Consider the following 15763-nt stretch of genomic DNA (forward strand, 5'->3'; position numbering starts at 1 on the left):
GTAACTGTACTAATTTTAATATTTGCTTCCGACTTCATCCAGACCTCTGTATGCTACATCCTTTTTTAATATTCAGCTGTTGGCTTCTTATTTCATTCCTTTCCACAGGCATTTCGACTCCTTCTCTCTCCTCAAGGTCCTTCCCTACATCTGTCTCATTCACACAAATGACTGCCTGCCTACACACTATAGAAAAGCAAAGCCATTGAATGTTGGATTATTTACCTTTTATCCACAGGTGCCATTGATTCTGTCAGGCATCGTGGGTCTCTCAATACTTCTGATGGAACAATTATTCCTTTTCTGCTGTAATTCTTTATCTAATTTCTTCCATAGCACCTGTTTCTTACCTACAAAGTTTCTCTTTAAATCTTTAGCCTATCTTCTTTAAATATGCTCCCTTTCCAACTTTGTGTCTGACCTTGGCTTTATAATTAAACATCTTAAATGAGGAAAAAAATATGTTACTTCCTGTATAGATTGAATTGTGCTCCCTCCCCCCATCCAATGCATACGGCAGTCCTAACCTCCAGTACCTTGGAAGGTCACTGTGTTTGAAGAGAGGCCCTTTAAAGAGGTGATTAGGGTAAAATGAGGTCCTATAGGTGAGCCCTGAACCGAAATGACTGGTGTCCTTATAATAAAAGGAGATCAGGAAACAGACAGACACAAAGAGAAGACCATGTGAAGACGCAGGGCAAAGAGAACCGTGTACAAGCCAAGGAGAGATGCTGACACTTTGATCTTGGATTTCTAGCCTCCAGAACACTGAAGAAATAAATTCCTGTTGTTTAAGCCATACCATCTCTGGTGCTTTCTTGTGGCAGTTTCTAACTAAGTTATACTCCCAGTTTCTAACTTTCCATTTACTCTTTAACTAGTGGTATTCCTATGAGCTCCTTAGCGGACCTACTGACGTTGTTTTCCTGTTACTGTTTGTGAAGTTGTCTGTTAGTGCACACGGAAGTCATGCAATAAGCTTCATTTCTGTTACTTTTGCTTCAGTCACCAGCAATTTCCTTACAACAAAATCCACTAATCTTTCTTGAGTCTTCATCCCACTGGAACTACATGAGATTTTTATCAATGCCATATACTCACTTCTTCTTCTAGCCCTCTTTTTTATTTTCCCTTTACTTTCTCAGGTGTGCCTTCTGGTTTTCCTTCCACCTCATTTACCTTGATTTCCCTTGATGACTCTTCTTTGCTTAGTTTTAAATATTGCTGTTCTAGGCAGCTTTGTCCACAGTGCTCTCGCTTTCCACTCTGTCCTATTTAGGAAAACCATGTTTTTGCTTCTGTCCACTCATCATGTCACCTATAGTGATTATGACAATACTACTAATAATAATGATCACAACTCACATTTGTTGGGGGTGGGAGCACCGCCGAATGTAGATCTTACACACTGGCCCTGTGATTTGGCAGACTTGGGATTCTATACATTTTATATGGAATGAAACAGAGGTTTAGAAAGAATAAGTAATTCCATCAGGATCGCATGGCTACCAAGAGTTGGCCCTGGGCCGTCTGGCTCCAGAGCCGGACTACGAACTACTACATTATCCTTCTCCTAGTAACTGGGGAATCAGGCTTCATGGCTCAGTCTGAAATACAAGGAGAGCCTTTGCATGTGAAAATATCTGCATACTCCATATTTTAGTTTAAATTTATAATTATTCCATATTTCATCATAAATTTGAGCTTTTACTGCTTTTTAGAATAGTCAGATATTTAATCTTATTATTCCAAGGATTATTGATTTATAATGTTGAAATTTAAAGGTTTGTTAGAGGAAACCGCATGTAGCTGATTTGTTACTGAGAACTATGTCTGGTCACTTCAGGCTGAACATCTTGCCCACCAGTCTTGCGAGCACTAACTGTCCAATGACCTCACTGGTCTTGTTAGCATTACATTAGAATACAAATATATGTAGTTTCTTGGACTTTTCCTTTTCTATCCTTTTCCTCTTTGCGGATTTTTTTTCAAGATAGTAAGCAAGTGGTGCTAACAGATCAATTTTAAATGCAAAAGTTTGTTCTTCTAGGAACTACACCAAACCATTAACATCCCTAAATAAATCACACTGCATTTCTCTGTGCCTTTGCCCATGAATCCCTCTCCTAAAATGATCTTGCTCCCACCCACCTCTGGCTCCCCACTCTGTGCTTGCTGAACTCCTACTTCCCTTCCAAGATTTTCCCAAGGACCTACCAGGAAAAGTTAGTGTCTTTCTGTGATTCCACAGCATTCTGTCCAGATCTGTACAAGAGCACTTACCTCATTTGACTACAATTACTCTTTTCTCTATCTTTCTCCACCATCATGGGCTACCTGAGAGAGGCCATGTCATTTCCTCTGTCACATAATTACCTCCAGCCAGGGAGCAAGAGATGCAGTGAGGGAGAAAAATCTGTGTAGGCATACAGAGCAGTAATGAAGTGTCAGTGTCCCCACGTACACCCTCTTGTACCTGAAGAAAAGCAGGGAGAGGAGCAAGGGTAGGTAGGGTTGGCCACTTGGAGCAAGGGGTGACTTGGAGGGAGAAATTCAGTGTAGTTTCATATATTCTTTAGACCATCGCACGTCTATTTATGTAGCTTTGAAAGATGGTAATTTTCCTCACAGAAAATTCCAGCATGTGATGTTTTAAATACACTGTGTGAACTTTAGGCATACTCTAACACTCTCCCAAAACCTTGGCGAAGAATAAATTTCCAACCAAGAATGTTAGTGAGTTGGACACAAAATTATTGACCATTGGAATTACTTCTATTAAATGAAATACCGTTTTGTGTAAAAGATATTTTTTCTTTTCATAGTATTGTAAATTTAGCACCATCTACAGACATTGATAGCAAGACCACAATTTAGAAGGCTGTCTTTTTCAAATACTTGTGGTAATACCTGTGATAATTGACTTTTGAACTTTCTTCTAGTGGACCACAGAGAGTAGTTACGTGAAAAAACGGAGGTAGAAATCTTGAGTGAAAGGCTTCTGTACCTTTAGTAAGTTTAGGTGACGTGGACTTTTAATGAAAATGTGACTTACAAAGCTTTTGAATTAATTGGTAACATTCTGTAAATAGACTTTGGAGTAGCAGAGCTTTATTTTAATACCCAAAGGTCGATCACTTCTGCTCTCAATGATACAACAGAGTGAATCATGTCCTAACACCACAGTTACTCTAGGATTTAGAGTAACCGTTTGAGTTCTAGAAAGAGAGTTCTGAATGTTAAAAATAGTTTGGGTGGAGCACTTATGGGATTTTTATTTATACTAAACACTTTAAAATCCTTCCATTTGGTGTTAGAAAAATATTGTTATGGGCTGAGGACAGAGAACATCCAAAAAATGGGATACACGAGATGCTCATGGTAGATACGCCGAGTGCTAGAGTTTAAGAGAAAAATAACTTGGTCTCCAAGGTTCTTTTTTATTTTCTTGCAAAGAAACTGAAGTTTAGAATTAAATTATGGAAAAAACATTATAAGAGTTCACCCTTGTAATCCTTCCCAGTATCCAGGCTGCAAAAAATAAAGACAGGATCTAAAAAGAGGCCTCATGAGCCTCCTCATGGAGGGGTCTGATGCACTAGGTACAGCCATCATCCTTAGCAACATTCCCTCATCTTTCCTGGATTTTTCTAGTTTTCAAAAAGTTATTACCCACTGGCCACAGAGGCAAACAAGTTGCTATGTATGCTATGCATGCTATGCCCTTTGTCTTTTACCCATAAAAGTGTATATAAATGCCTTACAGTCCACACATATTGGAAAACTAGTGAGCCTAACAGATGTGCACCGTGACAGAGAGGGAAATTACTGAACAAAGAGAATCCTGGGAATCAACTCTAATACCCAGAGGCAGGCATGGCTGAGTTCACTCAGACATATATAACCTTTTCACTTATTACCTCAGTTGTGTGTGTGTGTGTGTCCGTCCATCCTCTGAATTCAAATAATGTATGAGAAAATTCTTGGCAAGGCAGCAAGTGCTGTATAAACTAAAAAAAAACTACTATGATCATTATTCTCAACCTTAGGAATTTAATGTTGGCTTGAGAATTACTTCTCAGGTCAATAATAGCTTCCAGAAAATGTTGATGCCAGTTAATAAAATGGTACAACATTACCCCAGGATGTCTTGCTTGCCTTCCATTATTCTCAGACACAGGAGAACATTGGTTTCTTAACTTCTCAAATGTGGAAAACAAACTTGTTTGCAAAGACTTACAGGATGAAATAGTCTCCAGCATTATATGGGCCACTCCCTGTACACCAAGGAAAGAGATCCCTTCAAACAGTGTTATGTCCTGTTCATAAAGCATTTTCATGTCTTGGATTGCCAACTCCAGTTGGATACCACCACTGGAATTTGAGATGGGCCTGAGGGATGGGCATGCAAAGTAGGGAGATGAGCTTTTAGCAAGTGATGGCCTCTAAATTCCTCTCAAGCAACAGTTCTATACATGATGCCCTTTCTCCTTCCCTGTTTTTTCTTTTATTTCCTGTATACAACCAGTCATCAAATGTTTCAATTCTCCCTGAAAGCATCTCTCATATCAGTTCTGTCCAACTCTTATGACCCTGCTTCTCCACTGGCTTCTTGTAGTCTCACAGGTTTAATCCAAATGCTCAAACTAGAAGACTTCTCAAACTTGACCTTCCCCTCAGTTTCTAGCTTTATCTTCTGCTGTTCTCCTCTTGCTGTAACCTTCTGTCCAACCACGCACACACTCCCTCTCATGTTTATACTCACACTGGGTTCCTATTGCTACTGTAGCAAATGACCAAAAACTTAGTAACTTGAACAATGCAAACTTGTTATACTATGGTTCTGGAGGTCAGAAGCTTGACAGGGCTCTTACTGGACTAAAATCAAGTTGTCTATGGGACCACATTCCTTCTGGAGCTTTAGGGGAGAATCCTTTTACTTGGAGAGGCTGGAAGGCACTTCCTGAGCCTGTGGCTCCCTCCTCTATCTTCAAAACCAACAATGCTGGGCCAGTCCTTCTCATGCTATCCACTCCATGGTTCTCTCTCTTCTGCATCCCTCTTCCACTTTTAAGGACCCTTGTGGCTGCACTGGGCCCAGGTGGATAATCTGGACTAATCTCTCTATTTTAATATTATCTTAGCAACACCTAATTAATTGAATATTATTACCAAAAAGCCTATGTATCAAGTAAGACCAATTGTATATTTGGAGATCTGGATTTATAATTTTAGGAAACCTCTAGCATGTTTTAGCTTAAAGTGCTCTGATTATTTCTGCTTTCTTAGGCTCAAAGAAGGAGCAGCACAGATAGACATAGGTAAGTTATTTACTCTTCTGGTCTGAGACATAGTGCAAACAGTAATTATATTTTTAGGGTATTGGATAAGTGGCTGGAGCTTGGGCTGTGACAGAAATCACTTCTTACTACCTTTTCCAATATCACTCCCTTAGTGGAATGGGCAACAGAGATAGAGGGAAAAGAAGCTGCCAAAAGTTCCTGGAGACCCCCAGAGAGTGAAAATACTTCCTGGTTTTTCCCCTATCTCATCCTGTTACTGTTGGAACAAGTGCAGGTATGCAGTACCACAGTCAGAAAAGGAAAGGCTTCTCTGGTCCCACCAATCCAAAGCCTCAAAGGTGTCTGCTATTAGGGAATCTCATACTTCTCCCTCATAGCACTCATCACAACCTTTATTACTGATTTTTTTGTAATTGTGTGTTGTGTGACTTCCATGTGATCGCCTTGTTTGCCACTGCATCCTTAGCTTTTTTACCAGTGACTGGTTCATATTAACCACTTAAATGTTTGTAGGTGAAAACAAATCCATAGGGGGAGAGGGCAGAAGCTGTGTCTTTCTGTTTCTTTGGTATTGCATAGCAATTCAAGCACAGTGTGCTCAGCTGTCTATAAGTGCTTTCTGAAAGCACCCACATATCACCATTAGGGACCCTGCATGATGCAGTAGCTGAAGCCATCTCAGAGGCTCCTTCTAGTTTTCCTCATCCTAGGTAGAGAAGAAATAATGTGAGCTCTGCAACTGGTACATGAAAATAGATTTTCTTTCATTTTACTTGTGGAGGGCTTTTAGATTAATCCCTTCAAACTGTGGAGGTCGAAACATATCTCTTTTGATTTATCGCTTAAATACTGTAAAACTGTTCCTTTAAGTGTACTCCCTAAACATCATCTGCATTCCCTAGGAACTTGTTAGAAATGCAAATCCTTGGGCCCTACTGTAGAAACTCTGGGGCTGGAGCTCAGCAATGTGTATTTAGTAAGTCCTCCAGGGATTGTGATGCATGCCAAAGTTTGAGAACTACTCTCTTAGACCAAAATTAAGCCCACTTTAACTTAGTTACTATTAACAGTTTACTTGACTATGCTAGCAAGGTCTACAATAGCTCAGAATATAAATATTCAATTCCAACCCTATCTGCCCTGCTCAGTCTGTATATTACTCCTACAATTGACAGTGCTGTGAAAAAGCACAACGATGAACCCAGTCTTTTAAAATCAGAGCCCTTCACAGGAACTTAGGGTGTCTGGGTAAGATGAGCATCTGAAAGTACAGTATGTTCAGTAAACGCACAAACAGCAGCAAATACGTGTATATAGCATCAGAATAACAACCTAATAGTCTAATTATCAAATGAGTCTTAAGTTTTGCATGCTATGCTTTGAGGGGAGGTGGAAGAGGAAGAGGAAGCACGTCTGAATGCCTAGCTGTTATTCTTTACTCCCGAAAGTTCAGTGTTATTACATTATTAATAGTGGAACTCTGTTTGGGTGGCCAAATTCTATTTTCCTCCAAACTAAACCTGAATTATACAAGCAACGTGATTAAGCTAAGGCAGGGGTCGGGCGGAAGATGCATAAGGTAACACAAGGAGGACCGGCAGTTTGCTTTGCTTTGGGCGGCCCTACTCATTCCTCGGCTCACTTTTTTCTGATGCACAGGTTTTCCTTCCGAGGTGGGTAGGGAAAGGGATAGGGGACTGTCCAGTCCTTCCCGCACAGGCTGCGCTCCACTTTTGCGGCTCCGGATCAGACCTAGGGACCAGACCAGCTGGGCACGAACAGCTCGCCGAGCCCGGGAAGCCCGCGCGGCCGCGAGGCGACCCACGCGGTCGAGGTAACCTTGGCATCTTCTGACCCGATTGGCCCGCGGCCCCGTTTTGCGTCCCGCCGCACGTAAATAAACTTTCGGCGCCTGCGTTGAAGCAGCCGGCGTGAGGCGAGCGCGTCGCAGCCAATGATGTGTCGGGAACGAAAATCAGTGACCAATGAAATGCTGGGGTCGTCCGGGCGGCCAGCCAATCGCGAAGCGTTGCACCCGGATGTGTCTGCCGGTCCTGAGAGCGAGCTCTGGAAAGTGAGGGGCTGCTCACGTGGAGCAGAGGCCGTAGGCGCGGACGCAGGGGTGAGAGGGTGTCAGACTCGGTGTCTAGAGCCTGCGGCTGGCGTGTAAAGACCACCCGTTGGGTTTTGAGTGGGGGCCAAGATCAATGTGGCTGTTTGTCTGTGGAAAGAATCCTGGTGCCGTGTGCCGGAGCCAGCGTGTGGGGGAGCCCCTCCAATGGTGCCTCACAGGGAGTAGGAGTCTTGAAGGCACAGCAACGGCAGTGGGAATATGAATCTCTTACCTAAAAGCTCCAAGGAGTTTGGCTCCGTTGACTACTGGGAAAAGTTCTTCCAACAGCGAGGAAAGAAGGCTTTCGAGTGGTATGGAACCTACCTGGAGCTGTGCGGGGTGCTACACAAATACATCAAGCCCAAGGAAAAGGTGAGCGCGGCCTGGTAGTGGGGTGAGTGCGTGCGTGCGTGCGCGCGCCGCCCGGCAGGTGGGAACCGATAGCAGGAATCCTGCCTTTGTTGTGGCAGCCGTGGGGACCCTAATTGGGCCCATATTTTCAGGATTCCATGCCTCATTTTGGGTAATAGGCAATTAAAATATATCCTTTTAAAGGTTTTCAGTTAACAGACAGTCCCTCCCGCCTCCTTCCCAGCCAGCCCATCCTTGAATGGAAGAGGGACTTATTTAGTAGTCCAGTCTAGATATTAGACTGCTAGAGGACAAAATGTGCTTTCCAGTCATTGTGTATCCTTGAGCAGGCAGCACCTGTGGCTTAAATGATACGTGGATCTGTTATCCAATAGTTGCAGGCCCGCTGAACTTCAGGCATTGTGCTCAGCCTTCACGCTTCAAGAGCATTAAGATATAAACTCTGGGCACATTCCAGAAGTGAAAAGTGATCGGTATGGTAAGAGGAAGTTTGATAGCGATAGAGTTGTCCTGGAAACAGGGAAGGAGGAAAAGTAGAACATTAATGTTCATGGAGGAAGCTTTAAATACCGAGCCTTATGCTGGTATACCTTATGCTGGTATGCTCGGCTTAAATACCAAGCTCTTATCCAAGAGCATACATGTAATACATGTAATAAGTGGTTACATGGAAATTTAAACTTAGACCCATCCAGCTCCAAAACTTACACACTTCTTGTACCATGCTTTTCCAGAGATGTTGACACTGGGTCAGAAATGTGAAGGACCAGTGGTAGATTACTCCATAGAGAGGGAGGCAACAACCTGTGTTTTAAGTGTGGCTTCAGAAAAGAATAGAATATCATGAGGTGGAGCTGAAGGCATGGGTGGAATAGAGTTCTGCCAGAACTAGGCTTTCTGCTGTAAAATAAATAGTAACAAAAATCCGTAACTACTGTATTTGGGTTATGTGACTTACCGATTCTTGAGTAATAAATACTCTATCCTGAGAAAAGAACAACCAAGAGTAGGTTGTTTCTGCAGTATGAAAAGGCCATTTTGCACGACTTGCATTATTGTCTCTGAATGTGGCATTCACCAGCGAGTTCCTCTAACCAATGGTGTTTTCAAGATGGAGGCTAGAATCAACTCTGTAGTGGTGCTTCTTCCTGAAGACAGCATCTCTGTCTTCTGAATACATGTAACAGCCAAGGTGAAACTTGATTCCTCCAAGTATCTGAAGTTCATTCCCTTGCCTTGATCACCTCCCTCTTGTGGTCTCCCCTCTCCCAGGTGCTCGTGATTGGGTGCGGTAACTCAGAGCTCAGCGAGCAGCTGTATGATGTGGGCTATCAGGATATAGTGAACATTGACATTAGTGAGGTCGTCATAAAGCAGATGAGGGAACGCAATGCCAGCCGGCGGCCCCACATGAGCTTCTTGAAGATGGACATGACACAGATGGACTTTCCCGATGCCTCATTCCAGGTCGTGTTGGACAAGGGTACCCTGGATGCTGTCTTGACGGATGAGGAGGAGAAGACCCTGCAACAGGTGGACAGGATGCTGGCTGAGGTTGGCCGTGTCCTGCAGGTGGGCGGTCGCTACCTCTGCGTCTCCCTGGCTCAGGCTCACGTTCTGAAGAAAGCAGTGGGTCACTTCTCTCGGGAGGGGTGGATGGTGAGGGTTCACCAGGTGACGAACAGCCAGGACCAGGTGTTGGAAGCAGAGCCTCGGTTCTCCCTGCCTGTCTTTACCTTCATCATGACCAAGTTCAGGCCAGTCCCTGGCTCTGCCCTTCAGATCTTTGAGCTGTGTGCTCAGGAGCAGGGCAGGCCCGTGCGGCTGGAGAGTGCCGAGCGGCTGGCCGAGGCAGTGTGGGAGCGGCAGCAGTATGCCTGGCTGTGCGGCCAGTTGTACCGCAAGGCTGGGCTGGGGAGTGTGTCTCTGGACTTGTGCAATGGGGACACGGGGGAGCCACGCTACACCCTCCACGTGGTGGACAGCCCCACTGTGAAACCATCGCGGGACAATCATTTTGCCATTTTCATCAGTGAGTTGGGATTGCTCCCTCTCTTCCCTGGAGGGGCTGGGGCTGGGCTTTGGTGGATGGTTGTACCTTGGCTGGGGGCGGTGCCGCAAGAGGTTAGACTAGGCAAGGCATGAGGAGGGGGACTAGTGGCTCTCCAGCTGCCTACTTTGGTTCTTCTCATCTTCCATTGCAAAGGATTGATGAAGTGTTAGAATGTGGTAGGTAGGGGAGAGAGGTGATACAGATATATTCAGGTACTCACACATTGTAGCAATGTCAGTTACTTTGTAATATTGAGTAAGGGGAGCAATAGTCCCAGCTCTGTAGCCTGTGAGAAGTTGCTGCCTCTCTGCTAAATTCAGAGACAGGACAGAATATGCCTAAAAAAGTAGCTCTGGAACCTGACTGTTTGGGATCCAGTCCTCAGACGCTTCTTCGTGGTGTAACTTCAGACAGGTTACTTTTCTTTCTGTGTCTGTAGCTGAGTCTCCTCATCTGTAAAGTGAGATTATAACCATTTTGTGTAGTTGTGAGCAGTGTAAAAGCTCTTAGAATGATACCTGGCACATGATAAGTGCTTTACAAATGTTACTGTTACTATTGAAAGGGGTAAATGATCCCAAATTTACCTTAGTAACAATCAGTAGAGATAAAATGGGGAAATACTTTCAAAAGTAGAGAATTCTAGACAAATTAAAGCTGTTAATATCATCATGATGGTAATTTGTTTCCTGACAATTGAGCCGTTTTTTCTAATACCATAATCTTAACTGCCCACCTATGGGAATAAGTAGTGCTGTGGATGCAAGCATGGAATCTGGGGCTGGGACCTGGCCTTGAGTCCTGGCTTTGCCATTTACCATCTGTGTGAACTTGGGCAAATAATGTAACTTTTGTGTCTCCATTTCCTCATTTATAAAATGGGATAATAATACTACCTGCATCTTGAACTGTTGTGAGGATTCAATTAGTTTCTGTATGTATACTGTTTAGAATAAAGCCTGGCATGTGATAAGTGTTAGAATTACTGCTATTTTTCTTGCACTAAGTACTGGCCTCCCTCTGCTTATGTACAAGCTCGCACTCCTTATCCACCCTGGGCCCTGCCCTATGTGCAATGGCTGCTCTGCCCTGGAGATTGTGCACTAGGGAGGTGACAGCCCCTCAGTGGTGGCAGTTGGAAGGGGCCGCTGGGCCGGAACAGGGGCTGGCTCTCTGCCATGTGGGACACTTTGGTTGTGGACTTGAACGCTCTTCCTCAGACTCCCTGTTACCAAGTGCGTCTTTGCAGTCCCCCAGGGTCGAGAGACTGAGTGGCTCTTTGGCATGGAGGATGGTCGGAAGCAACTGGCTGCCAGCGCAGGCTTCAGGAGGCTGATCACAGTGGCCCTTCACCGAGGTCAGCAGTACGAAGGCATGGACAGCATCCAGGCCGAGCTGTCAGCCAGAGTCATGGAACTGGCCCCGGCTGAGATGCCCACCCAGCAGCAGGTACCAAGCTTTGGCAGCAGTTTGTACGGGTCTCTGGACAAACCTTAGCAGCAGCTAGGAAGACAGAGGGTGTCTGAGAAGTAGCCAGGGCTAGGGTCTATGACTCAGCCTGTTCCTGGACAGCATGTCAGCAGCTGAAGCTGAGTGGGCAGAGATTGTGTCTCCTTGCCTCAGGCACCGAGAGGAAGGTGAGCCGTAACTTGTGGAGACCCACAGGAGCATCTGCGTCTGTGAGGCCTCTCAGCCTCTGCAGAGGCGCTGTGAACAACATGCTCCCCGCCTTGCAGGCTCCAGGTCTTTGTTCTATGGATTACTCAGGCCATGTTTCTCTGGCTTCTCTGTGGCACAGGACATCCTTGGCCATTTTGCTTCTTGGAGCCATCATTAGCTGAGGGTAAAAGGGGAAGGGCCAGAACAGCTCAGCATAATACTCAGATTATTAGCATTGCTCGTCTGGTGTTTTACTGTGAAGGAAACTGAAAATTCTTGCCAAAATGTTGTTAATGTTATTAACATTTGACACCATCTGTCTTGAGCCATCCTGGTAACAGATAGGGTAACTGACAGGTGACGTTATTGCAAGGAGTTTATCTTTCTTGGTAGATGGGAACATCAGGGTACTGGGAGCTTTGATGCTGTAGTAACAGAGCTGAAAAGAACCCAGGCTCTGGGGTCCCCAGCCTGTGGTTTTGCCTGCTAGGATGACGTGTGTTCAGAGCTGAATGTGTTTGATTCTTCCTGCAGGCTTTGGGGTTGCTGTCCATCAGCGAGATCCAGATCCTGTGGGCAGGTTCATTTGTGACCATCTCACCCTCGTCTACATCTCTGCACAGTCAGGAGTCCCTAGTGGTTATTGAATACTCTTGTGGGTCTTTAAAAAGAGATAGATATAAAGATCGGGAAAGGAAATGGAAAAGTTTAGGGCGAAATGTATCTTTCTGGTAGTTTTTCCTCCTATTTAGAAAACTCAGGGAAAAAACAGTAAGAAACACTGAGGGAAAGTAGAAATTTTTCCTGATTTGGAGTGGTTGCTTTTTCCCTGGTTTTGTTTTCAGATTCCCTGAGGGTTCCCTCTGGTTTTCATTGTCCTGGATATTGAAGTCCTTTTAAGGACTACTGTAGAGAAACAGTATTTTTCTTGGGGAGAACCAACTACATTTCACTGATGTTTTGGGGAGTACTTTATGAGCTCAGTTGGTTTTTCAAGGAGGTAAATTAAGCCTTTTGGGATATCTTCAAAGGCCCAAAGAAAGTACTTTAATAAGAACGGCAGATCTTTTGGGGTTGTCACTGCCCGAAACCTTGGTGCGGGGAACCTGTGTGCATGCCCAAAGGGAAGGGGCTGGAAGTTCTTGTATTTCTTCACTGAGCTGGTGTTTTGACCACATCTCTGCTGTACATTCAGGTGCCCTTTCTGTCCGTGGGTGGGGACATTGGGGTCCGGACTGTTCAGCACCAAGACTGCAGCCCTTTGAGTGGTGACTACGTCATTGAGGACGTGCAGGGGGACGACAAGCGCTACTTTCGGCGGCTGATCTTCCTCAGCAACAGGAACGTGGTGCAGTCAGAAGCCAGGCTGCTGAAGGATGTGTCTCACAGAGGTGAGGCATCATAGGTGGTGGGACCCAGGTGGTCAGGGCATAGACTCTCAATCTGGGGTGATTGGAAAGATCTGGGAGCTTGGCTGAGATCTAGGACAGACCTGGGGACCTGTGACCAGAGGTACATGACTGAATTGTCCTTTTACCATCCTGGTTCTTAGGACCTGACTCTGAAATAAGGAGCAGGGGCAGTGGTTTACCAGGTTAATGTGATAGTCACTGTAATGCCTTTAAAGGTTGTCTGTTCTGCAGGTTTCTCCACATACATCTGTGTGTGAATGCAGTAGGCCTCCATGAGGGGTGGCAGGTGGGCCCTGTTTTCCTCCCTAGTGGCACCCCAGCACCTGCTCCACAGGGCTTTAGAGTTGGTGGGTGTCTTAGTGTCCATCTAGTCCAGTGCTATTCAATACAACTTCCTGCAATGAAGGAAATATTTAAATACCCAATTAACTGTTCAGTGTAGGCCACTAGCCGTATGTAGCTACTGAGCACTTGGAATGTGGCATGTATTACTGAGGTACCAAATGTTTAATTTTATTTAATTCTAATTAATTTACATTTAAATGGCTACAGGTGGCTAATGGCTACACAGTCCTGGATAGTGTAGACCATGTCCCCTAGGATCCCTTCGAAGTGGTTTCCCAGATGCTGCTCCAAAACTCCCACTAATGGAGTGAGCAACAGTTTGTTTCACCTGTATTTTCACTGTGTGTGTTTGTATTATAAAAGCCATACTTGCCCGTTGTAACCAATACAAAAACCAAATGCATAGAGTAAAAAGTGAATGCCCCTCCCCTTGCCTTCTCCAGTGTACCTTCCCTTTTGAGACATGGAGATTCAGGCATGGAATCTGAAATTGGGTCTCCTGATTCCCAGCTGTTCTCTATGCCTAACTGTGCTCTCCTGTTAGCAAAGCCAGCTGGGTGGAGGGAGATAAGAGAATTCAGAGACTCAGAAGGTCATAGCTTTGCCCAAAGCTCACTATCAGGTAACTCTCTGCAGGATGGTTTTTCTTGGGGGGTTTCCCCTGGTCAAGTGCAGCTGTGTTTGTTGGGCTTCTGTCCCATCATTGGTCACTCCAGTTACGGGTTGCTTCAGTTTCATCTCTCTGAAAGCTCAATAATGTTGCTTAAAACAACATTTTGCCCTCTAATTTGGGGTTTAGGTTTTTTCCCACTGTTGTCAAGTTTGTAGCCTTCCTAGTATTTATTCTCATGAGAATGGTTTCCCTCATGGAAGTGTTGCAGCAAGATGGAAAATGTATTAAAAATTACTCAGCATCTCCGAGAAGCATCCAGTCGTTACACCTCAGTGCCTGATGCTCCTCTGGAATGCAGCTGGTCCCTATTGAAAACCCAGGACCATTGTTTAGTATGTCTTGGAGCAATTGAGGGAGTAGGTAGAGGGAAGGTAGAAGGGCCTCTTGTAGGATTTCTCCCTCCCGAGAACACTTGTGACTTCCTTGTCCAACAGGATGGCATGTGTTACTGTCTGTGTGGTACAATTGAAAGATGATAGGCATTTAGAGACAGGCTGTCCAAGGTTCAAATACTGGCTGCGCCACCTACTGATTCTGGGCCTAACTATCAACTCTTCAGCTTCTCAGTTTTTCTATCTGCCAAGCATTGGAATAACAGGATTGTTATAAGAGCTAGAAGAGTAGATGTCCCAGTACAGTGACTGGTATAGGGAGGTAATTAGTAACATCAGGTTCTTGTTTCCTAAATAATTTATGAATAAACTCTTCTCCTGTCAGTGGCCTTATATTTCTCAGAGGAGAGGTTCTAGGACTCCTTGGCTGAGTTTTCCCAGGTTTTTGGGTGTGTTTTAGCCACTTCCCTTTTTTGACTCCCCGATATCCAGTGATGTGTGTTAAATGTTTAACAACCGTTTCTTTGGGGAAAAAAGCCTTGATACGTACTGTTTGCCAATTTCTGTGTCATAAAAATGGCTACCATGGGTAGACTTCAAACTATCAACATGTCAACCAGTTCACAAAATTCCTGCATATTTAACAATTGGGTTCTTGACTCAGATTATGCCAGCTCCTGGCATGACTTGCTTTCCAAGGAGTAGTGTACTAAGCATAGGACTTCATTTCTATCTCCGATTTAGCCCAGAAGAAACGAAAAAAGGACAGAAAGAAGCAGCGGCCTGCTACTCCTCCAGAGGACCTCCCTGCAGCGCCAGGGCAGTCCATTGATAAGAGTTACCTGTGCTGTGAACACCACAAAGCCATGATTGCCGGCCTCGCCCTGCTGAGAAACCCGGAGCTGCTCCTTGGTGAGGGAGATGCCAGTGCCTTCCGCAGTAGGGAGCATGTAAGGTGACAGATGTAATGAGTGTCAGCTGCCTCATAGCTTAAAACCGGTGATTATGGACCAACACATACCATGTATTCACAGCTTTCTAATTCCTCACCATCTCATAAGTTAATGAACATCCAAATAACTTTTCCTGCAAACTCAAATTGTCAACTTGAAATGGCTGCATGTGTTGATTTCTAAATTTTTTTCTTCTATTTGTTTGTTTGAAAAACTAAGGTATAAAATGCATTCAATGAGACATGTAAAGTGCACAGATCTTAAGTTACTCAGCTTGATGAATTTTTGCTTATGTACCCAGATGGAACATCTAAAAATCACGTTTCTAGAGAAATGCCTTTTCATTTGAGGAGAATTTCTTGCTTTTCAGTGATGTATTATTTGAGCACCAGGAGCAATTCTATCTTGAATTTCTACTTTATAAAAAAGCCCATATTGCAGGTAGTACAATCATCACCTTATCTCTAATAACAGGCTTGAATCTGACCACAGTAGCAAAAATATTCATGTTGCTGTCTGTGCTTGTAACTGTCTTCACCCAAAGTCCC

General features: G+C 44.4%; 1 protein-coding gene across 5 annotated transcripts in view; it reads left to right on the forward strand.

The window, feature by feature from the left end:
* Positions 1-7315: 7315 nt before the first annotated feature.
* Positions 7316-15763, forward strand: part of METTL13 (methyltransferase 13, eEF1A N-terminus and K55) — a 63614-nt gene continuing 55166 nt past the window's right edge. The window contains exons 1-6 of one of the 5 annotated variants that reach the window (XM_037013641.2): positions 7316-7788; positions 9061-9820; positions 11091-11290; positions 12035-12139; positions 12696-12891; positions 15007-15174. In XM_037013641.2, the coding sequence (XP_036869536.2) occupies positions 7636-7788; positions 9061-9820; positions 11091-11290; positions 12035-12139; positions 12696-12891; positions 15007-15174 (1582 nt within the window). In that variant the 5' untranslated portion in view covers positions 7316-7635. The remainder of the gene's footprint in view (positions 7789-9060; positions 9821-11090; positions 11291-12034; positions 12140-12695; positions 12892-15006; positions 15175-15763) is intronic. The other 4 variants (XM_037013642.2, XM_037013643.2, XM_037013639.2 and 1 more) reach the window with 4 other exon arrangements.

This window comes from Manis javanica, chromosome 11 (genome assembly GCF_040802235.1).
Source record: "Manis javanica isolate MJ-LG chromosome 11, MJ_LKY, whole genome shotgun sequence".
In the NCBI taxonomy this organism is placed as follows: domain Eukaryota; kingdom Metazoa; phylum Chordata; class Mammalia; order Pholidota; family Manidae; genus Manis; species Manis javanica.